We start from the raw sequence: 24,737 nt of genomic DNA, 5'->3' as shown, positions 1-24,737 counted from the left end.
GTAACTTTTATATGCATTGGGAAACCAAAACATCTGTGTGACTTGACTTTGTACTTGCATCATTGTGGTGGTTTGGAACTGAACCTGCAGATGCCTGTATGCCACTAAGGTCTAAAGTTAAACTTCTGATGTCAGTTTAGAGTAAATTTGTGATACATTCAGCAATTTATTAGTGAATAAAAAGTTTTGTTAATTCACGAATTTTAATTTCCAATTGTATTTTTAGTTTCTTTTAAAAACTATCCCCTGCCACTGTATTCCTCCCCCTGTCCCTTACCCCCATGCTGTAATTTTCTAAGCTTTATGTTAGTAACCTATTTTTAAAATGTTGTCATTATTATAATGTTGAGAAATGTTCAGGCGTTGATTATGTTTCTGTGTTTCTTTATACTAATAATGCTGTTTTGACTGTGTGTGTATCAGCTGCTGTCTGCCCCACCAATACCATAAGCCCGCCTGCAGCTGTACTTATTCTCCCCTTCCCTGTCCTGCCTGGCTTATGTGGTTCTCCACTGGTTAGAACTAAGCATTAAGGGCGCTGTCCTCAGCTGCAAGCTGTAGTCACTGTCCATCAGTATTCATACTTTGTTTTCATTGCTAATAATTTTTTTTTTTTTAAGAAGGAGTCTCGGCCTGTCACCCAGGCTGGAGTGCAGTGGCGTGATCTTGGCTCACTGCAACCTCAGCCTCCCAGGTTCAAGCGATTCTTCTGTCTCAGCCTCCCGAGTAGCTGGGATTACAGGCACACCCGGCTGATTTTTGTATTTTTAGTAGAGATGGGGATTTGCCATGTTGGCCAGGCTGGTCTCGAACTCCTTACCTCAAGTAATCCACCCACCTTCGCCTCCCAAAGTGCTGGGATTACCGGCATGAGCCACCGTGACTGACATTGTTAATAATTTGATCCATGGAGAATGATTTCTGTATCTAATTCTCCTTCTCTTTTTATTGAGACAGTCTCACTATCGCCCATGGAGTGCAGTGGCGCGATCTTGGCTCACTGCAACTTCTGCCTCTCAGGTTCAAGCAAGTCTCCTGCCTCAGCCTCCCAAGTAGCTGGGATTACAGGCGTGTGTCACTACACCCGGCTAATTTTTTTTTTTTTTTGAGACAGAGTCTCGCTCTGTCGCTCAGGCTAGAGTACAGTGGCGCGATCTCAGCTCACTGCAAGCTTCGCCTCCCAGGTTCACGCCATTCTCCTGCCTCTACCTCCCAAGTAGCTGGGACTACAGGCACCCGCCACCACGCCTGGCTAATGTTTTGTATTTTTTAGTAGAGATGGGGTTTCACCATGTTGGCCAGGCTGATCTTAAACTCCTGACCTCAGGTGATCCGCCCTCCTTGGCCTCCTAAAGTGCTGGGATTACAGGCATGAGCCACTGCACCCGGCCTAATTCTCAAGTACCTCTTACTTGTTTGTATAAAGTACTTTGCAGATAAGGAGCAATAATGGTCTTCTGGAATGTAATCAATAGGTTTATGAGGCAATCATAGAAATTCTTCAGGAGAATTCTGAGCCCTTTTCTGGGATTTAGAAAAGCGTTGTTCAGCAGAAAAAAGTATCATGTGAGTCTCTCACATAATTTAAAACTTTCTAGTTAGAACATTAAAGAAAAATAAAGAAAAACAAGTGAAATTCATTTTACTGGTAATACTTTAACTTATTATATCTAAAATATTTCAACATGTAATCAATTTAAAAATTATTAATGGGCTGGGTGCAGTGGCTCATGCCTGTAATCCCAGCACTTTGGGAGGCAGAGGCAGAGGCAGGCGGATCACGAGGTCAGGAGATCGAGACCATCTGGCCAACATGGTGAAACCCCGTCTCTACTAAAAATACAAAAATTAGCTGGGAGTGGTGGCGCGCACCTGTAATCCCAGCTACTCGGGAGGCTGAGGCAGGAGAATCATTTGAACCTGGGAGGTGAAGATTGCAGTGAGCTGAGATCGCGCCACTGCACTCCAGCCTGGTGACAGAGCAAGACTCCGTCTCCAGAAAAAAAAAAGAAAAAATTATTAATGGGATATTTGTCATACTTTTTTTGTACTAAGTCTTCAAAATCCAGTGTGTATTGCACACTCATGAAACATCTGAATTTGGACCAGCCAAGTTTCAAGTGCCACATGTATCTATTTGTTACTGTGCTAGACTTTGTAAGCCTAGAATTTTTTTGTGTTGATAATCTTCTCATATTTAAATTTGTAACCAATACAAATTTTCTTTTTAAAAGTAGTACAAGGGTACTAGTATGTAGTATTTTTAGCTATAGCTACACTTATTTCAGAGATGGTCACCATTTCATATTACTTTCATTCATCTCATTTACGTATTTTAGATTTTTTATTTGAAAAGTTCCCTTTTAAATCTCCATCTCCCTGCCTTTTATTTTTTATTTTTTTGAGACAGATTCTCGCTCTGTCGCCAGGCTGGAGTGCAGTGGCGCAATCTTGGCTCACTGCACCCTCCACCTCCCGGGTTCAAGCAATTCTCCTGCCTCAGCCTCCCAAGTAGCTGAGACTACAGGTGTGTGCCACCATGCCCAGCTAATTTTTGTATTTTTGGTAGAGACGGGGTTTCACCATGTTGACCAGGATGCTCTCGATCTCTTGACCTTGTCATCTGCCAGCCTCGGACTCCCAAAGTGCTGGGATTATAGGTGTGAGCCACCGCACCTGGCCTTTTTTTTTTTTTTTTTTAATTTAAGACAGACAGTCTCTCTCTGTCACTCAGGCTGGAGTGCAGTGGTATGTTCTTGGCCCGATCATAGCTCAGTGCAGCCTTAAACTTCTAGACTCAAGCAATCCTCACGTCAGCCCCCAGACAGCTAGGACTGCAGACACACACCATTATACCTGGCTATTTTCATTTTTTTGCAGACATGAGTCCTTGTTATGTTGCCAAAGCTGGCCTTGAACTCCTGGGCTCAAGCAATCCTCCTGCTTCAGCCTCCCAAGGTGGTGGAATTACAGGCGTGAGCCCTTGGGCTTGGCCTCTTTTTTGCTTTTATAACAAATCACAAATGACTTGTTATTTTGTTACAAAATAACAAATCATTGGTTACAATGATTAATAAATGTTAAAGAATGGTTAAGAAATAATTTTTTCCTGTTAGAATACATGATAAAAATAGTTTTCCCTGTTAGGATACAGGAAAAAGATTTTTACTAAAAACCAAATATTAAGATAATGGATATGGACCTTTTTATTATTATTATTTTTATTTATTTTTTTTTTTTACAGGTGTTGAAGAAGAAGAAAAAGCTGCAGAGATGCATAAAATGAAATCTACAACCCAGGCAAATCGGATGAGTGTAGATGCTGTAGAAATTGAAACACTCAGAAAAACAGTTGAGGACTATTTCTGCTTTTGCTATGGTAAAAACAATACACTTAATTTTTCTAAAAGATACATTATATAATTGAGTTTTCTAAAGGGGAGATTATGTAACTGATTCAAAAATCATATGACACACATTTTCACTGATTGAATGGATTAGCAATAACCTTACTTTTCTTCCACTTCCATTTCGAAGGAACCCAGGAAGAAGTGTGGCCAGTAGAGCTGTTTCTTTCTTTTTTTTGAGATGGAGTCTCGCTCTGTCACCCAGGCTGGAGTGCCGTGGCACGATCTCGGCTCACTGCAACCTCTGCCTCCCGGTTTCAAATGATTCTCCTGCCTCAGCCCCCCGAGTAACTAGGATTACAGGTGTCCGCCACCATGCCCGGCTAATTTTTGTATTAAATTTTAGTAGAGATGGGGTTTCACCACATTTGCCAGGCTGGTCTCGAACTCCTGATCTCAGGTGATCCGCCCACCTTGGCCTCCCAAAGTGCCGGGATTATAGGCGTGAGCCACCACGCCCGGCCGAACTGTTTCTTTCTAATATACATGCTTATCTCTCCAATTCCCTGCAAAGCTACCTTTTGTTACTCTTGTCACATCATAAAACAAAGCTCTTACACAAAAACAGTCAAAGGAGGAGATTGAGGTTTTACTGCGGGGTCATAGGTGAAAATCAATTCTCTGGAATGGGATTTTCAGTATGTGTGAGGCTCGCTGCCCAATAGGTTGACAGTATATACACATTTGTAAATGGGAGGTTTGTGTTTACCTGATAAGTTTTCAATGAGAATATTAGCCGAAACGTTCCTGGTATTTTATGGTAATAGTTGGATGTGCTGGGCTTCTGTATTCTGAGGCCAAATTGTACCTGAGAATATGCCAGGATGGGACCATCTTCAAGAAAGACAATAGTGCAAGAAACCAACCATTGCTCTCTCTCTGTAGTTTTTAAAGTAAAATATTTTATCTACTTTTCATTTTGGCCCTTTGGATCAGTTTCAGGTTTAGACCTTCTGCTGACATGGGACGATAGAATGCTGTAGTATTAATTAATTTTGAAATCACATATTATAAAAAATCGTGGATGCCCTTATTAAGCCACAATAAGCTAGCGACGATTTCATTTTGTAATCTTACCACTGAATGATGTTCATCCGCTTTTCATCTCCCCCAGGGAAAGCTTTAGGCAAATCCACAGTGGTACCTGTACCATATGAGAAGATGCTGCGAGACCAGTCGGCTGTGGTAGTGCAGGGGCTTCCAGAAGGTGTTGCCTTTAAACACCCCGAGAACTATGATCTTGCAACCCTGAAATGGATTTTGGAGAACAAAGCAGGGATTTCATTCATCATTAAGAGGTGAAGTGCTTTCTCCCTTTGTAGCCATCAACAGTTGACTCGTATAAATTTGAATATTGAGCTTATGTTAATGTATTTTTAAAATTCATATTTAACACAGAAGTCATTTAAATGTGTGCTCTACAATAATTTTGCGTATTCATACGGAGTTTTGTTTTGTTTTGTTTTAATGCAGACCTTTCTTAGAGCCAAAGAAGCATGTAGGTAAGTAAGTGCTTCGCTTCCTTGATAGCTGGCTGGCCTCCGTTTTGCTAGATTTTAATACACTTTAATGGTTTCTGTTTTATTTTCTTTGAGAATATGATGTCAGACATTTTTGGATGGGCTGTTTAGATGTTTATATAATCCACGAAATGTTCCTTGAGCTAAAAAAGTGGAGACTTGTTTTTTTGTTTTCAGCTCCGCTGCTTGTTTTCTAGAGAAGATCATATATCTGCCCTCACTTACCAGAATTATGAGTAGGATTTAATTGATCTAATGTCATCGACTAGGCAAGGCGTTTTTGGGCACAGCATTGGGTGGGGAGAGGATACGCAGCTGTGTATCAGCATTACAACTTGAGAGCTGTGAGTCTCACGGAAGAGAGAAAAGTCTGTAAAATGAACATGGCAAGAACGTCGCATCCCTACGGCAAGAATGGTTCTGAGAAAGTGCTGTGGATGTTATTGGAGGTGGGATTCCTTTATAGTTCAGGAAAGAGGTCATGAGGAAGAGAGCATTTCCATGGGCCCTTGAAGAACGATGTGGATTTCAGCTTCCTTTAGGGAAGTCTAGCCATTTCATTTGAAGGGAAAACAGGATAAAGAGTGGTACCCTTGAGAGCCAGGTTTATTTGAGACTTTTGGAAGTAAATACCAGTATCATTGGAATACTCTTAAACATGTAACTATGAAAGGAAAAAATTATATATACATAAACATACACATTGTGTTTTCTGTTAACCTTTGTTTTATTCTCATTGTGGTGAAAAGATTAATTTTTTAGCAGCTTTATTGAGGTATAATTGATACAACATAAAATTCACCTGCTTTATTTTTTTATTATTATTATTTTTTGAGACGGAGTCTTGCTCTGTCGCCAAGGCTGGAGTTCAGTGGCATGATCTTGGTTCACTGCAGCCTCTGCTTCCCGGGTTCAAGTAATTCTGCCTCAGCCTCCTGAGTAGCTGGGATTACAGGCGCGTGCCACCACGCCCAGCTAATTTTTTGTATTTTTAGTAGAGATGGGGTTTCACCATGTTAGGATGATCTCGAACTTCTGACCTCAAATGATCCACCAGCCCTGGCCTCCCAAAGTGCTGGAATTACAGGCGTGAGCCACTGTGCCCAGCCAAATTCACCTGTCTTAAGTATATAATTCACTAATAGTAGATTTACAATCTTAAAATGTTTTTAAGGGGTTTTCACCCATCATCACAGTCTAATTTTGGGATTCTTTCACTGTCCCTGTCTCTGTTATTTCATGAATGTTGTAGAAATGGAATATGTAGTATGTATCCTATTGAAATGAGCTTTTTTCACTGAGCATCACTCACTCGAGGCTTATCGAGCTTGGTGGGTGTATCTGTAGCTTCTTTTTATTGCTGAGCACTAACTATTCTGTGACATGAACATACTGCCTGTTGATCCAGTCATCAGTTTATAGATATTTCGGTTGTTTCCACCTTTGGGTATTGGGAATAATGTGACAGCGAACATACTTGAGCAAGTTTTTGTCTGGACATATTCCTTGATATCTCTTGGATATTTATGTAGGAGTGCAATTACTAGGAATAGGGTAAATTTACACTGAACTTTTTTTTTTTTTTTTTTTTAATTGAGACAGAGTCTCGTTCTGTCACCAAGTTGGAGTGCAGTGGCATGATCTCGGCTCACTGCAACCTCCGCCTCCTGGATTCAAGAGATTCACCTGCCTCAGCCTCCTGAGCAGGTGGGATTACAGGCACGCGCCACCACGCCCGGCTAATTTTTGTATTTTTACTAGAGACGTGGTTTCACCATGTTGCCCAGGATGGTCTCGATCTCTTGACCTCATGATCAAGGGAGGCCTCTCAAAGTGCTGAGATTACAGGCGTGAGCCATCGCGCCCTGCTACACTGAACTTTGAAGAAACTGACAAGCTGTTTTCCAAGGGGGCTATACCATATTATATTCTCGCAGCAGGATAGGAGGGTTACCCCCACATTGCTGCCAACTTACTTTCTTGATTTTAGCCATTGTAATAGATGTGAAGTGGTATCTAATTTTTGTTTGATTTTTTAAAATTTCTCTACTGATTGTTGATGTTGTGTTTTTACTTTTCTTTTTTTTGAGACAGGGTCTCACTCTGTCACCCAGGCTGGAGTGTAGTGGCGACATCTCAGCTTAGTGCAGCCTCAACCTCCCAGGCTCAAGCAATCCTGATGCCTCAGCTTCTCAGTAGCTAGGACTACAGGCGTGTGCCACCATACCCAGCTCATTTCTGAACCTTTTTTGGTAGAGACAAGCTTTTGCCGTGTTGGCCAGGCTGGTCTGGAACTCCTGAGCTCAAGTGATCTGCCTGCGTCGGCCTCCCAAAGTGCTGGGATTACAGGCTTGTGTTATCTTCCATTGTGCTTATTGGTCATCCATACATATTTTTTGGAGAAATATCTATTTAGGTCCTTTTCCCATTTAAAAATTGGGTTTGTCTTTTTATTATTGAGTCTTAAGAGTTTTTTATATAGTCTTGATATAAGTCTCTAATGGATGATTTGTTAAAAAAAATTTTTTTTTTCTTTTTGCAATGGTATCACTCTGTTATCCAGGCTGGAGTACAGGATTTGGGAATATTTTCTCCAATTCTAATAAATCTACATTATTCTTATTGTATAACTTGTCTTTTTCACTTGCTTGGTAGTATTTTTTGAGGCACAAACGTTTTAAATTTTGATAAAAATCAGTTTATTCTTTTGATACTTATGCTTTTTTTTTTGAGACAGAGTCTCGCTGTATCACCCAGGCTGAAGTGCAGTGGCATGATCTCAGCTCACTGCAACCTCTGCCTCCCGGGTTCAAGCAATTCTCCTGTCTCAGCCTCCCAAGTAGCTGGGACTACAGGTGCCCGCCACCACGCCCAGATAACTTTAGTATTTTTAGTGGAGACGGGGTTTCACCATATTGGTCAGGCTGGTCTCAAACTCCAGACCTCAGGTTATCCACCCGCCTTGGCCTCCCAGAGTTCTGGGATTACAGGTGTGAGCCACTGCGCCCGGCCCTCACTTATGCTTTTGACTTCATATTTAAGAAACCATTGCGTAAACCCAAAGGCATGAAGATATGACTTTTGTGTTTTCTTCCACAAGTCTTATAGCTTTAACTCTTACATTTAGATCTATGGTTCATTTTGAGGTCATTTTTGTATGTTGTACAAGGTAAAGGTATAAGTTCATCTTTTTGCACGTGGATATCCAATGATTCCAGGACAATTTGCTGAAAAGACTGTCCTTTCCCTCAAGATATCCTTGTCATCTTTGTTGAAAGTCATTTGACTCTTTGTTTATTTCTGGGCTTTCTATGTAGGAGACCATGTTGTGTGAGAATCAAGACCATTTACCACTTCCTTTGCAATCTTTAAGTGCCTCTTATTTCTTATTCTTGTTGCTCTGGCTAGCATATAAATGCCGAACAGCATTGGCGATAGCACACATCACCTTGTGATATTAGTAGGAAAGCATTCCTCCGTCTTTGACCATGAAGTATGATGTTAGTGGTAGGATTTTTGTGTAAATCTCTTCTAAGATGGAGAAATATTTATCATGTCTATCTTAAATTTCAGACTTCAAAGTTTTTTTAATTATTATTTTTATTTATTTATTTATTTTGAGATGGAGTCTTGCTCTGTCACCCAGGCTGGAGTGCAGTGGCATGATCTCAGCTCACTACAACCTTCGCCTCCCGGGTTCAAGAAAATCTCCTGCCTCAGCCTTCCAAGTAACTGGGATTACAGGCACCCACCACCACACCCGGCTAATTTTTATATAGTAGAGATGTGATTTCACCATGTTGGCCAGGCTGGTCTCGAACCCCTGACCTCAAGCAATCTACCCATCTCAGACTCCCAAAGTGCTGGGATTACAGGTGTGAGCCACCCCGCCCAGCCTCATCTCAGCACTTTGGGAGACCAGAGTGGGAGTCTCCTTTGAGGCCAGGAGTTCGAGACCAGCCTGGGCAACATTGCAAGATCCAATTTCTACAAAAAATAGAAAACAGTTAGCTGGGAGTGGTAATGCATGCCTCTGTAGTCCCAGCTACTCAGGAGGCTGAGGTAGGAGGATTGCTTGATCCTTGAGAGTTGGAGGCTGCAGTGAGCTGTGATCATGCCACTGCACACCAGCCTGGGCAACAGAGTAAAACCCTGTTTCTAAAAAAAAAAAAAAATCTGTTTCATCGTTTATACGTCAGCAGAGTCATATTCTCCATATTCCATCTTAGTAGACAAATGGTATGTTTCTGCATTTCTCTCATTGATGAAAATAAGAGCTTTTTCATTCAAGGAGGGTGTGGTTGGTTGAAGGGATGAAAAGCAGTGTTTATTCTGGTGTGATCCGAGCTGCAAAGCCTAGTTCTACCCCACTCATTCTATATTTAAAGCCTTTAGACATAATATTTGAAATGTTGAAAAACTAACTCCAATTTTTTTTTGTACGTAGGTGGTCGTGTGATGGTAACAGATGCTGATAGGTCAATACTATCTCCAGGTGGAAGGTAAAACCTAATTTCATTACTGCTGTTTAACTCCCACACCTCAAAAAGTTTTAGTTGTTAGATAATTGAGATATCAGAATATTAAAAAGGCCTTATGTCACACATCTTAAAGTTTAATAGGCAAGGATATCATTTGGGGATCTGGTGAACATGCCCTCTTTGACTTGGTATTTCTGAATAGTAGAGTTCCTGGGAAAAGCCGGGGGCATTCGTCACACTGTGAATTGGCCGTCACACTGTGAATTGGCCTTAGGGTGGTATTTGGAAGTTAATATGCTATTCTGTAGTATTTTATTGTACTGTTTTCCCCAAAAGATAGATAGAAATTAAAGTACTAAGTTCAGTTGATAACTCTTTTTTTTTTTTTATTTTTGAGATGGAGTTTTGCTCTTTTTGCTCAGGCTAGAGTGAAGTGGCACGATCTCGGCTCACTGCAACCTCCGACCCCCCCGCCGGGTTCAAGCGATTCTCCTGCCTCAGCCCCCAAATAGCAGGGACTACAGTCATGTGCCACCATACCCGGCTAATTTTTTTGTATTTTTAGTAGAGACGGGGTTTCACCATGTTGGCCAGGCTAGTCTCGAACTCCTGACCCCGGGTGATCCACCCGCCTCGGCCTCCCAAAGTGCTGGGATTACAGGCATGAGGCACCACGCCTGGCCCGATAAGTCTTAATATGCTACTCTGTAGTATTTTATTGTACTTTTTTCCCCAAAAGATAGATAGAAATTAAAGTACTAAGTTTAGTTGATAACTCTTTTTTTTTTGGAGACAGAATCTTCCTCTGTCGCTCAGGCTGGAGTTCAGTGGCATTATCTCAGCCCACTGCAACCTCCGCCTCCCGGGTTCAAGTGATTCAGGTGAGCGCCACCACGCCTGGCTAATTTTTATATTTTTAGTAGAGATGAGGTTTCACCATATTGGCCAGGCTGGTCTTGAACTCCTGACCTCGTCATCTGCCTGCCTCAGCCTCCCAATGTGTTGGGATTACAGGCGTGAGCCACTGTGCCCGGCCCAATAACTCTTATTTATGCAATAAATAAATACGTCAGTTTTAAGCTGAGTCAGGTTTGCACCCACCTTGGTCAAGGGAGGGATCTTACACTTTGAGACCCAGAGACTTTGAATGCTGTGGGAATGGCTGTCACCAGCGCGTGGCTTGATCAGGGCTTTCTTCTCCTTGCAGTTGTGGCCCCATCAAAGTGAAAACTGAACCCACAGAAGATTCTGGTACGTACTAGCACTTTTAGAATCAATGGTGAAATTAAGGAAGACTTTTCTTTAGTGTAGAAGGTTATAGTTTGACTCAATTATTGTTTTGTTTTGATAAGAAAGAGGCAGTCACTACTAATGTATTACAACTGTGACACTATTTGTTAATGTTATCACATTAAGACCCAGAAAGGTAATTTGCTCAGTAAGTGGTAGGCAGAGTTTTTTGCCAGTTACATGTTTGTAGATAAAATGTATTTTTTTTCCAGTTGTACAGACATATAATGTAAGAGGTCAACTGTTCTGTAGTGCTTTTTACAAAAATCAATAGAATGCCCCCTTCCTCTCCTCCTTCCCTCTGCACTCCTGTTTTCCACTCTCCAAGGAGACCATTTTCAATTCTCAAATAAAATTGCTATTTAATTCCTTATTTATTTATTTATTTTTTGAGATGGAGTTTTGCTTTGTCACCCAGACTGAAGTGTAGTGGTGCGACCTCAGCTCACTGCAACCTCTGCCTCTGGGTTCAAGCGATTCTCCCACCTCAGCCTCCCGAGTAGCTGGGATTACAGGCATGCACCATCATGCCCGACTAATTTTTGTATTTTTAGTAGCGACGGGGTTTCGCCAGGTTGGCCAGGCTGATCTTGAACTCCTGACCTCAAGTGATCCGCCTGCCTCAGCCTCCCAAAGTCCTAGGATTACAGGCATGAGCCACCGCGCCCGGCCCCCTGTTTATAATTCTGTTCTGTCCTAGAACCATGGCACCCAGATGTTCTCAGCATATGTATGTATTTCATCATTTCCCCAGTGTTATCCTGTGTCCTAGTGCCACCGTCAAGCCTCCCGCTGCTTGGCCCTGTGCCCCTTATTCACATGGGACACTCCTTAGTGGGCTGTCACCGCCCTGCCTGCCCCCTCATCTCCCTCTGTCTGCCCAGGCCCTCGGCAGCTTCCCCAGCCCCTTCCCCAGCCCTTCGTCAGCCTTCTCATTCTGCCATGCTTCCTGGGCAGCCGCCTGCCCCGCTTGACCCCATCTAAGGGCATCTCGAATGAGTTGTTGGGGAGGAGGGTAGGGCCGCGTTAACGTGTGTGTGCGTGCATGTGAATGAGAGCTTTTATGTATGTAAGTGTATTTTGGGAGAGCTGCAAGAAAGTGTTGAATTATCCTTTTTTGGAAAAGGTATTTGAGTCTTTTACACTGTTTGCTGGTTTTACAGAAGGTTTTTCTTTTTTCTTTATTTTCACTCCATAGGAAATCTCAAATTTTTGTGTGGTTTTCAGTAGATTGTGCCAAAAAAAAATCATCATTTTGCAAATGTTTCCTCTTAATTCATATATTCATCTCCTGAATATTTAGTTTGCTTCTAAAAAGAAACATGCTGAATTGAGAAACCCCATGTGTTTAATCGAATTCTTTCAACTGTCTTTATTACACATCAGCATCATTATAGGTTTTCTTTTTTTCTCTTTTACACTTTGCATCTTTGTATTCTTAATTTATCCTGCAAATAAGATTTACATTTATAGGCAGGGTGCAGTCAGGAGACAGAAACCATATCAGTTATTGGAACAGAGACAATTTAATATAAAGATTGTTGGCCGGGTGCGGTGGCTCATGCCTGTAATCCCAGCACTTTGGGGGGCTGAGGTGAGTGGATCACCTGAGGTCAGGAGTTGGAGACCGGCCTGGCCAACATGGTAAAACCCAGTCTCTACTAAAAATAGAAAAAAAATTAGCTGGGTGTGGTGGTGGGCGCCTGTAATCCCAGCTACTGAAGAGGCTGAGGGAGGAGAATCGTTTGAACTCAGGAGGTGGAGGTTGCATTGAGTCAAGATCGTGCCATTGCACTCCAGCCTGGGCAACAAGAGTGAAACTCCATCTCAAAAAAAAAAAAGATTATTAACTAGTTATAAAGTTGTTAACTTTGTAACTTAAAGGAGAATACTAAGGTTTTCTTTAAGGAACAATTCTAGGCAGTGGCTGCCACCCCATCAGCTTTCCATCTGACTTCTGAGGTGGGGTAGTGTTTGGCTGGTGCTGGTGGCTGAGGGGCTTGGGGAGGCTGCTTCTGGTAGTGTTGGAGACATTGCCAACCGGGCGCAGCTGTTGTGATGGGAGGGCCTGCTTTGGCCAGGCTGAACGAGGGTACCAAGGAGTGACCTTTTTGGGATGACAATGCAGACAAGAAGTCAAAACGAAGGCCCAGATCTCTTCTCCTCCTCTAGCCTTTCTCTCTGTAGTGTATCCTTGTGGCAGAGACTCACACGGAGCCAGCTGCTGTGCAGAGCTCAAACTTCAGCAGAAACTCAGAGGATGGGTTTGCAACTGAGAGACCTCAGTTTTGTGGGTGGCCCAGGCTGTTCTCTTTGGCTGCTCAGCATATATACACACCCTTCCCTGCACATTTGACCTTCTCTACAACAACGAGACAACTGTTCCGTCTAAAGAGATGCAACTTTACTTCCTACAAAGAAATCCACTTTTACCCTCTCCTCAAAATGGGGAGACACAGTGTTCCAGCAGTCACACCCATCTCTGGGAGACTGACTGAAAATCCAGTCGCGAGCTATATTACCTGCTCTTTAAATGCAGTCCAAACCTATTTGAGTAATCTCTAGTCTAATGGACAAATGGAAAGGAAACCTCCAGCCAAACTATTGCAAAATACTACCACACAGAAGAGAATAGTTAGTATATGCAAGCACATAATCTTCACACAAACACATTTGTAACAGACAAGGAAGAGAATAGGCATAGTAGCCACAGTCTACGTTTCTACAGCTTACCAGACTTCTTTTTGGATTTACCTTTTTATTTTTATTTATTTATATTTTTTGAGACAAGGTCTCACTCTGTCGTCCAGACTGGAGTGCAGTCGTGCGATCTCGGCTCACCATAACCTCCGTGTCTCAGATTCAAGCGATTCTCCCACCTCAGCCTCCCGAGCAGCTGGGATTACAGACGCGTGCCACCCAGCCAATTTTTGTATTATTCATTTATTTATTTTAGTAGAGATGGGGTTTAACCACGTTGACCAGGCTGGTCTTGAACTCCTGACCTCAGGTAATCATCCGCCTCAGCCTCCCAAAGTGCTGGGATTACAGGCATTAGCCTCTGCACCCAGCCAGTATGTGTAAGGTTCTTTAGCCAATTGGAGTGACCCAAATTTTTATTCCTGAAGGGTCTGAATCCCCAGTGGATCTGCCTTTTTTGTTAGCTGTAATGCTGTGATTTTCTTTCTTTATTTTTTTTTTTTTGAGACAGAGTCTTGCTGTGTCGCCCGGGCTGGAGTGTAGTAGTACCATCTCCGCTCACTGCAACCTCCACCTCTTGGGTTCAGGTGATCTTTGTGCGTCAGCCTCTCGGGTAGCTGGGACTACAGGTGCATGCCACCACTCCCGGCTAATTTTTGTATTTTTAGTAGAGATGAGGTTTCACCATGTTGGCCAGGCTGGTCTCGAACTCCTGACCTCAGTTGATTCGCCCGCCTGGACCTCCCAAAGTGCTGGGATTACAGGCATGAGCCGCTGTACCTGGCTGTTAGCTGTAATTTTCTATTAACTTTTACTGATGGACATGAAAGTGCTAAGTTAGCCCAGAGAGTTGCAAAGGTCTCAGATGCAGTGTCCTCTGCCACCACTATGTAGCAGCAAAACACTTTCCCCTTGGTGATTGAAGGCAATGAAGTAATTCCTTTGTTTGCTTGTTGCTTCAGGGATGCATACCCTTTGTGTATCAATTTAATAACTCTCTTTGAGCTCTTTCTCTAGAGTTGAAAATATTCTTTACAAAGTTGCCCAAGTCAGAGCTCACGATTTCGTTCGTCTTAGGGTTGGTATGACTATGGTTGAATATCTCAGCTTGAAATGTGTATGTGCACCCATGCATTGTTCATTTCTTTTTCTTTTTTTTTGAGAGGGAGTCTCGCCGTGTCACCCAGGCTGGAGTGCAGTGGCACAATCTCGGCCCTTCCCAAAGTCAACTTTTTAATAACATCGATTGCTTTTGCCTATTTTGACCTTCATATGAGTGGAATTACACAACATGTACTCTTTTGTATTTGGCCACAAAAGTCTGCTTCAAATCATCTGTCCTAATTGTGGGCAAAGCTTTATGCAGAAAGGTGTGGTTTGTACCCTTACACAAATCCCTGTAATAAAAGGGATGTATTCGGTGAAAAAAAACCAATGTATCTCATTATTGAAATTGTTAACCATTATGCTATCTCTCCTTTGGAATACTGAGTTATTAAAACTGATGTTTATAAGTGTGTTTCAATGGTTTATAAAAGTATTTTTAATATTAAGTGAAAAGAGAGTGTGGTAAAATTTTCTTTAATTCTAAAGATAAGAATTCGCTGGAGAAAAGAGCAGCACATAATTGCAGAATATTAATAAATGGTTAAAACTTTGCATTGGCTGGGATTATGGGTGATTTTTACCTTCTGCTACCTAGCAAACTTTTGTCTTTTCAAAGACTTAAAGTCTTTACTTAAAATAAATATGCATTGCTGTATTTATAGAGAGGGCAGAGAGGATTTCCCTACACAATCTAGCTGAAAGTTCTGACATGCAATCATATTGCATTTGCTTTTCTAGGCATTTCCCTGGAAATGGCAGCTGTGACAGTAAAGGAAGAATCAGAAGATCCTGATTATTATCAATATAACATTCAAGGTAATTCGAGTTAATGCAATTTTTCTTTCTAAAAATTGTGTGTGGCTAAAATTAAAATTTGCTCATCAATTGCTTTAATTTCTTAAATAGTATTTTATTGATCAGTTCTTGATCGACATATATATTTGTAATTCAGTCCCAGGGATAAAACATTTTAAAAATGGGGCTATAAGATCAATTCAGACAATCCAGAGGGGATATGTAAAATAGCCATTTGTGTTCTTAAAAGGATGAGCAAAAGTTGTGGCACAATTTAGAATTCAATCCCAGGTTCTAGTGTTGCAAAATAAAACAAACCTATTAGGCAAGTGCAGATATCGTCAGCTTAATTTTTTCTCACTGCATAATTATAGTATATTAAACACTTAAAGTAAAAAATCTGGTTAGCTTTGCCACGTACATATCTAATACACCATCTTCATTGCATCCAAGATAATGAAATATCTATAACCCCAAAAGTTTCCTGTGTCCCGTTGTCATTCATTGCCCTGCCCAGTATTCAGGCAACACGGATCTGTTTTCTGTTTTAGGTTAGTTTGCATTTTCTATAAAGTCTTATGAATGAAATAATAAAACGTGGACTATTTTCATGGGTCGGGGAGCAGTGTGGCTTCTTTCATTTCAAATGATTGTTTTGAAATTCATCCACAGCGTTGCATGTATCAGTAGTAGATTCCATTTGATTGTTGATTTGTATTCTATTGTATGCCTGAGTCAAAATTTATTCATCTCTTTGTCTGTTGATAGCCATTTGGGTTCTTCCAGTTTGGGGCCATTACAAATAGAGGTACTATGAACATTGTACAGGCTTTTGTGTGGACAAAGGCCTTCATTTCTCTCTTTTTTTTTTGAGACAGAGTCTCACTCTGTTGCCCAGGCTGGAGTTCAGTGGCGCGATCTTGGCTTACTGCAATCTCCACTTCCCGGGTTGAGGTGATTCTCCTGCCTCAGCCTCCCGAATAGCTGGGATTGCAGGTGTGTACCCGGCTAATTTTTGTGTTTTTTAGTAGACACGGGGTTTCACCATGTTGGCCAGGCTGGTCTCGAGCTCCTGACCTCAGGTGATCCACCCGCCTTGGCCTCCCAAAGTACTGGGATTACAGGGGCTAACACGCTTTTTTAAAATGAAATATTTAAAACTTAAAAGCATAGTATCAGTGTGCCCAGGTTTAGCGAACCATAGTATTCGTCTCTTCTCTCCTCCCTCCAAGAAACAACGTGTAACTATTTCATTGAAGCCCTTCTTTGGGCTCTCCCAAATCCCCACTTCTCTCTCTATTCTTAAGTTAACCATGATCTTGAAAACTGAGAATTGTCCTTCCTGATGGTGATGTGCTTTACTACGTAAATATTCTCCCAGGAGTGAGTGTGTGTGTGTGTGTGTGTGTCATGTCATATATATTGTTTTATATATGCCACTTCCTGAGTGAAGCTTACACAGTGGTACACTGTATGTGTTGTTGAGTATAGCCTGTCACTCAATTTAAGTTCTCAAGATTTATCTTTTTTTTTTTTTTTTTTTTTTTTTTTTTTTTTTTTTGCGTGGGGGTGGGGATGGATTTTTGCTCTGTCGCCCAAGCTGGAGTGCGGTGGTGCGATCTCGGCTCACTGCAACCTCCGCTTGCCAGGTTCAAGCAATTCTCTGCCTCAGCTGGGATTTCTCGTTTTGTCACAAGTAGATTTAATCATGTCATCATGGTAGTTACACTGTGTGATTATAATACAGTTCGTTTTTTCGTTCTTCTACATAAAGACATTGATGTTTTCTTCTAAAACCTTTTGTATTCCAAAATAGGCTTGGATATATTTCTCTGTGCACCTCAGTGCTCCTGTAAAATAGTGGCATTCAAATGTGAGTGTTGGGAATGTGTTGGTTTTCTCAATGAGTGATAGGCACCTCAAGCATTTGAGAGGTGGAGGTTAAGTATGTTTTAGGGTGAATAAAATCAAGTACTATTTTTAGGGTGAATAAAATTCAAATATGGGACATTAGAATAATTTGAAAGTATAGTGATACATGAAGGTATGCTGAGTAAATACCAACTAAAAAAAATATAGTTTAGCAATATTGGAAGCCAAAAACAGTAGTAGCAGGGTAGAATAAGACTATGTCATATTTAAAGGAATTGGTCACTAAGTTGATATAACAACCATTAGTTTGTATGTGCCTAACAATGTATCCTCAAAGTAAAAGTAAAAATTATTTACAAATTATAAGTCTCTGTAGATATGTACAGTCATGTGGGAGATTTTAACCAATGATATACGTCTAGCTGATGAATACTCTTTTAACATTTATATGCTAAATAGAATATTTTCACTACAGTTAATATATGTAAGCTAACTATAGAAAACTGTGTACCCAAGAAATAAGTTTATTTACAAAGCATGAATCATTTATAAAAATTGACTGTATGCTTGTTCACAGTTAGTCTTAATAAATTCTCTGAACATACTGAAATTAAATTATTAATAGAAAACATACACAGTGGGAATCCTAGGAAACATGCTTGTAATTGACTTAATGAGGGCCTCATTAAAAATATTTAGACCAGAATATTGAGAGTGCCACATAGTTAAACTTGTGAAGAGCAACTAAAGCATTACTTAGAGGTCAATTAGTAGCCTTCACTAGGTTGCATTTTTAAATCCTGTAAATAGCACATCTTCCTTTTCATGAGCTCTGTATATTTTACTCAAGAGTCAGAAGACTAGGAAGCAGTGGATCTAGCATTTGAATTTAGGAGTCTGCATTCAAAGACTTGCTCTTCTTTGAGATTCCAAATAGAAACTATTTCTTTATTTCTCATGCAATTGATTTTTTTCTCTGATGTGTCCTTTGCCTGTAATGTGTAGTGTGGTGCATCTTTGTGAAATTTCTTAGGCTTTTAGAGAATGAAGCCTTTCAAATGACTTAGGATGTTTTCCCAATTCTCTTCAGAGATAGTTAACTGAATTGTGGTCATATTAATGCCAAAATGTGTTTTACATTAAATAGCCATTGAAAACACAATGTTTTGTTTTCTATTTTAAAACTGTTATTATTTTAATCATTAAAAAGTTTGATGATTACATGTAAATGTGTTGTCATAATATAGCAGTTTGTGAAGTTGAATTTAACTCAGAGTACTTTCTGTGTTTTGGAAAGAACCTTATTAGAAAAAGTGCCCGCGGTGCTGGAAGAAAGAGAGAATGAATTAATAGCTGTTAGTTTGTCACATTTCTATTTCAGTAGAGATTCAAGGAGATGGTTTACGTTATTTTAGAGATTCTAAGGAAGGTATATAACATTTGGTTCTGCATTTTTCTTCAGTATGACAAAAGAGTAAGCAAATATTTGCCAAAGAAGAAACAAATACACCTGTGAGATAAACCTGCATTTGTAATCTGTATGAAGTAAAAGTTACAGTTTACTGTTATGAACATTGTACTGTTTTTAAAAACCCACATCTTCCATTTTAGACACACCATTCCCATTCAATCCATATGTCCAGTCATCTTCAAAATTTCTTTTGACTGTTTACATATGAATTCACCTGATTACATTTTTCCATTCACCAAGACCATAAGTTGACATTGCTCATCTTGTCAGTCTTTTTTTAAAATTTTTTTTTTTTATTTATAAAAAGGCCATTCCATGTATCTCACCCAAATTTGTTGACTAAAGTCACCCCACATTTTTTTGGGGGGGGATTACTTTTGAAGTATTATCTTTGTATCCCAAAGCAGGCCCTTCTGAAACTGATGATGTTGATGAAAAACAGCCCCTATCGAAGCCTTTGCAAGGTATAATCTTTTCACTTCCATTCTCCCACATACTGCTCATGTTTAATGTTTCTTTATATTGCACAGACTGTGTTTTAATATTTATAAGTATAGTATTACTTTTCTAATGGAAAAGGAAAAAAATGTATTGGCCTTTTTTTAACATATAAATGAACTTCACAAGCAACAATTTTTCAAAATCAATTTTCCCTTTTGTGAATCTAGTAATGAATCTCGAAATGGGTACATGACACACTTTCCTATTGAAGGTAAAGTACACATTTATACCTTATCTCAGAACAGTCAGAAGCCAGGTTACTGTTGTATTGGTTAGTGATGCGAATATTGATAAGGTCAGGTTGATACTTAGTATTTAGAAGAATTCTGAAATAGCACTTGTTAATCTGTAAGTTTCGAATTGATTGCCTTTTTGGCAATTTTTTACAGTGTTCCCAAACTTGATACTCATAGGCTATTAATAATGGCATTTACTTCTATCTATTCTGGCTTTGAGTGCATAAGATGTATTTTCTTTAGGCTTAGCATATAATGTAAATGTAATTGTTTATTTCAGATTTTAAAAGACATACAGAATTACTGCTTACATGAACAATCATCTTAACTGTTATTCTTTGCAGAAATTTTACTTTTTACCTACTGGCCTCATCATTTCACTCTCATTCCTTTGACCTCACATCTCTTTTTTCTTTGACTTTTATAGTCAAATAACTTAATGCTCCATAAATTCAAATATTAAGATTAAAAAAAGAGAAAGGAAGTGTGTAGAGAAAGCATATTTTAAAAATGAATTAAAGAGTGACTCATAGGTTTAGGTTTGTAGATTTACCTAGAGTTTTGAGTTCAGGTGAGTTTTCACAATATAAAGTAAGTGGAAAAGAATCCCCAGATAATTGTGACATGCTAAAGCTAGATACTGAGAACCAAAAAGATGTGACCTCAGTATGGGACTTTTAATTCAAGGATATTAGCCACCAAATGACAGTTTTTCAGACTGTAAGCATTACTTTTTAAAAATCAAGATAAAATACATTTATAACATATCTTACTTTTAGTATAGCTTCTGAATTTAGTTCTCAATAGATAGGACAAAAGAGATGAACATCTGCTTCCTTTCCCCTCAAGCGGTGTATTCTTACTGATAGGTAATATGTTTTTTTTGGTACTTAAAGGCAGTGTTTTTCAATCTTTTCCATGTTAGTAGCTCAGATCTTTAAGGACAGAGGATACAAATTAGGGGGCAGCTTGCGTTCTTAATCCTAAGTGGCTCTCTGATGTCTTAGATTCTTCCTTTCCTTTTTATGAGTAAAACTTCTGCTCTAGTAGGATGAGCCTGTTCACCTTGTGACTGCCTAACTGATCATTGCTTTATGTTCCAGTTTTTAGAAGCAGGCAGATTATATTACCTGACTTAAAATGCTTTTGAAACTAAAGGTAGTATCTTAAATTTTAACTTACGAATTTCCTTTAAGTACAACTTTGATGAAATTATGGGGATTGAGTTTCCATGGCTTTCACCATAGTGAAAAAGGAAAGCATGAAACATTCTACAGCAAACCCTGAGCTTATTTATAGAGAGTTAATTAAGTGTCTGATCACAGCAAGCATTTACTCTGATCTGTTTGTGTATGTGTGTCATTGACAGATGAGCATGGTACTTGAAGCATAATTCTGCTTCCTCAGATTCCAATATCTAGTAATTTTATCATGTAGTTATAGTTAATATTAAATCCCCAAACCTACTTAGGTCTACTCTGTATTTGTGTTTTCAAATAATTTTTTTAGCTTCCAAATAGAAGCGTTGTATTCTTTTCTGAATTAGAAAACATTGTTCGACTCAATTGCTAAAGAGTTAGACAATCATTTTGCATATGTTTATTATGTCTTACATTGTTTGCATTGTTACCTAGATTCTCTTTCATCTTTCAATGTCAGTTTTTATTGGTTTATTATATGTTGTTTATTTTCTTTTTAGGAAGCCATCATTCTTCAGAGGGCAATGAAGGCACAGAAATGGAAGTACCAGCAGAAGGTTAGGAGAAAAAGAGATTGCATATTTTCCACTATTTGTTGTATGTTTATTCTATTTTATAGATTCTATTATCCTTAAAACACCTCATTTGGAAATAAAAGGTGATTCCTTTGGTATGCCTTCCTAGCCAACAGGTTATTATTATTTTTTTTAAGTTCTAAGATGTAATATTCTTCTTTGACCATACTGATTAATAAAGCCTATGGGAATGAAACTAAGTGGTAAGTAAAGCTCTTACATGATGCAAAATGCTACTTTTTTTTTTGTCCTGGCTTTCTTGTGCCATGTTAAAGATCTTTTAAGGAAGAATAGCTTCAGTGTTTCAGAATGAAAATTACTAGCTCCATTCATATTTTATTTTCAAATGTACTTTTTAATACTTCTAGTCTCTTGGTAGGGTAGGAATATAGTCTACATAAAATTTATACAGGAGAGAGTTTCTCCCTTTATTTTATACTCACAACTACTCCATAAATGACTTTGTCAGTTTACCAGCTCTACAGCTTTGGTTTTAGAATTGAACGCCTGACTGAGGTACAGTTCTTTTTGTTTAGAATCCTGAGTTCAACTTATCATGTAGGGTGGCTTCTTATTTCCAAGGGGTTTAAACGGTTCCACACAAATTTTTGTAGATTTCTCCCAAGGAAAATGACTGGTAAGGTAACTGAATCTTGTTTTAGAATTATTTCTCTCATAAATTGGTCATGTTATCCCTTATTTTTCTAGAAAAGAGGAGTCTATTGTGTAACTGCTTATATTCCATTGTATTTACATTTTTATTTTAATTAAAAAAAACTTTTGTTTGATCTTTTACCTTCTTTGAGGGAAAGGCAATCTTAAAAGTCCCCCAGTATAGGCTGGTTTCTCCAAATTCAGTTAGAGAATTAGGGTTTCTCCCTGGAATACATTTCTCTCAAAAATACTGATAATGCTCATTGTAAACCGTTGGTTACATTTCCCTGTCAGCCCTTTTTATAGAAGATTGTGTGGGTGAATGTTGTATGCTTTACTGTGTGGAGGTGGGTATCTTCTCTGTGACAGAGTTTTCAGCTTTGAATAGGCGGGATTTAGAACAACAAGACCTAGGTAATAGATCACGCGCAGTACGCGGGCTCATCGGGCAGTACCGATGGCTCACTGCCTTGCAGCCCCGTCGGCAGGTACTGCACCTCGAAGACTGCGTTTTTAGGACATTATTACTGTCATATTCCAGTGTTAACAAAGTTGAATCGAATCTGGGTTCTGGCCTTTATTCCTTTACTAACAAGTAAACATAATCTTTGGCAAATCAATTAATCTCTCAACCTTTGCACAATGAAAGAGAACTAATGAAAATACTCTCTAAGCTTCTAGCACTAACATTCTGATGTACATTTGTCTTGTGTAGGAACAAATATGAATGAACTTTGTAATTTTTGAAATATGTTGCATACAAAGCCAGAGGATATAGTCCTGTGTGCACTTGTGACACTCAGTCTCTTGATAGGAAAGTCTCCATTGCAAAGCCTGGGTTGTGGTTTTATTGAACAGTAGAAACCACTCCTCACGTTTCTGAAAGGAGAGAAGAAATTCTAACCAAAGTAGAAAGCATTTGTTTCTATCCAAGCATCTTCTAGCTGTGGCAGGAAATTCATTGTGACTTTGTCCTATCCTCATTCCTCCAAGACTATGGGATTTTTTTGAGTCAATTTCTGCAGGTAACATGTTATTATCTAAATTTTTCCAGAGTTTTTCTAATTTTTGTTTTCTTTTATCCCTATTTATAATGAAAAGGGTCAAATTTTAATTTCATTAATATGAAATGAATGAAAATGCCAGTGGATTTTTATAGTAGGCTGCTTTTGGAGTATCAAATCAGTAAAATGTTGGAACATATGGAAACATGCTTAATAATGAATGTCATTTTAGAATTTTATTTTTTTCAAGATTCTACTCAACATGTCCCTTCAGAAACAAGTGAGGACCCTGAAGTTGAGGTGACTATTGAAGGTTAGTTATCTAAAAGCCTTGATTCCAAAGTTTACTTCTGGTCATAAAAATATTTGTCACATTCACATTGCTAAATATGCATTTCATTCATTTTTAAAGGAGACTTGTGGGACGAATACATGTGTTTGTGTGGCCAAAGCAGCCCACTCCCCAGTGCTTTGGGAGTTTTAGATGACAGAATGAGGCCGTGAGAATTAGCATTGGCCCACGGGTGGCCCAAGCTATCCTTGCTATCAGTGGGAGTTGAAAAGAGAAAAAGAAAATTATGACCAGACTTGATACACACAAAAACAGATTCTATAATCTATTGGGTTGTGATAGAAGAAGACTTATTTGGAGCTGGAATCCCTAATTTCTAATTAAGTAAAGTGGAGGAGAAAGTGTTGATAGTTTAGTGAGTAATTTTTAAAGCAAGTCCCCGCCCCTTGCAACGACCTGCAAATACTACTTAGAGGCTGACATACAATTTATCTTTCAAAACTGTTTTGAAGCAATAGCTACAAATATATTCTACAATACTCTCTATAGCTAAGATTGCTTCAAACCTGGGGTTTTTTTTTTTTCTCCAAAGATAAGCACGAACTCAGCTGAGCCAGTTTATCCTGAATTATTTGAAAATTCAGCTAATAGAATTATTAACTATCACTTCATATTAATAATTATTAAATGAGCATTGCGTTTTTCCTTTTAAATGAATGTCTCACAGCTGGGCACCGTGGCTCACACCTGTAATCCCAGCACTTTGGGAGGCCAAGGTAGGCAGATCACCTGAGGTCACGAGTTCAAGACCAGCCTGACCAACATAGTGAAACCCCCATCTCTACTAAAAATACAGAATTAGCTGGGCGTGGTGGCGGGCGCCTGTAATCCCAGCTACTTGGGAGGCTGAGGCAGGAGAATCGCTTGAACCCTGGAGGCAGAGGTTGTAGTGTGCTGAGTTCACGCTATTGCACTACAGCCTGGGTGACAGAGTGAAACTCCATCTCAAAAAAAAAAAAAAAAAATTAAAATTAATGTGTCGCAATACTTGTGTAAGTTTCTTCCCCTGAAAGTACTTCTTTCTTGTGGTAAAATGTGAAAATGGTACAGTAAATTGTACAGTGGAAAGTTTTCTTCACCCTCACTCTGCTCCCAAGTCCCAATACCGAGGGATATATGTCAGCTTATTGTGTCTACTTCGAGAAATAATTGCAGTACATATCTTGATGCAAAAATACACAGATGCTTTCAGCATACATTACAATGCACATTTTAAAATATCACATATTCCATAGGCCTTCCCCTCCCATAACTGCACATCTTGGTACTTTATTAGTTTTTTTTTCTAGCTGCTGCGTAACCTTTCTTGGTTTGCTGTCTGTCTCTCTTTCTCTCTTAATAACCTGTCGCCTACTGATGTCACTTGGTTATTTCTAGTGTTTGACTACTCCAGACTACTCAACGTGTCTGTCTTCATTGCTTCTAAAATATAAGTCAATTAGTAGCTTTCACTTAATACAAGAAATCTTTTCATACTTCATGTGTTAACTTAATATACAGATTTCTTTTTTCATTAATTTTTCTAATCTAAAACATTTTGCATTGTTTACAGTCTAGCATTAATGGTTGAAAT

At 39.3% G+C, this 24,737-nt stretch overlaps 1 protein-coding gene across 14 annotated transcripts in view; it reads left to right on the top strand.

Annotated features, from left to right (window-relative positions):
• GTF2I (general transcription factor IIi) overlaps positions 1-24,737 on the top strand; it is a 111,643-nt gene that overhangs the window by 45,229 nt on the left and 41,677 nt on the right. For 5 of the 14 annotated variants that reach the window (XM_054496617.2, XM_063668244.1, XM_063668243.1 and 2 more), the window contains exons 4-11: positions 3,245-3,379; positions 4,522-4,705; positions 4,881-4,909; positions 9,375-9,429; positions 10,616-10,659; positions 15,244-15,321; positions 21,080-21,136; positions 23,063-23,125. In XM_054496617.2, coding sequence (XP_054352592.1) covers positions 3,245-3,379; positions 4,522-4,705; positions 4,881-4,909; positions 9,375-9,429; positions 10,616-10,659; positions 15,244-15,321; positions 21,080-21,136; positions 23,063-23,125 — 645 coding nt within the window. Of the gene's footprint in view, positions 1-3,244; positions 3,380-4,521; positions 4,706-4,880; positions 4,910-9,374; positions 9,430-10,615; positions 10,660-15,243; positions 15,322-19,047; positions 19,108-21,079; positions 21,137-23,062; positions 23,126-24,737 lie in introns of all 14 variants that reach the window. The other 9 variants (XM_054496615.2, XM_063668242.1, XM_054496613.2 and 6 more) reach the window with 3 other exon arrangements.

The sequence above is a fragment of the Pongo pygmaeus genome, chromosome 6, assembly GCF_028885625.2.
Source record: "Pongo pygmaeus isolate AG05252 chromosome 6, NHGRI_mPonPyg2-v2.0_pri, whole genome shotgun sequence".
In the NCBI taxonomy this organism is placed as follows: domain Eukaryota; kingdom Metazoa; phylum Chordata; class Mammalia; order Primates; family Hominidae; genus Pongo; species Pongo pygmaeus.
The sequence above is the reverse complement of the archived record's forward strand: the minus strand, read 5'-3'. Positions and strand labels throughout refer to the sequence as shown.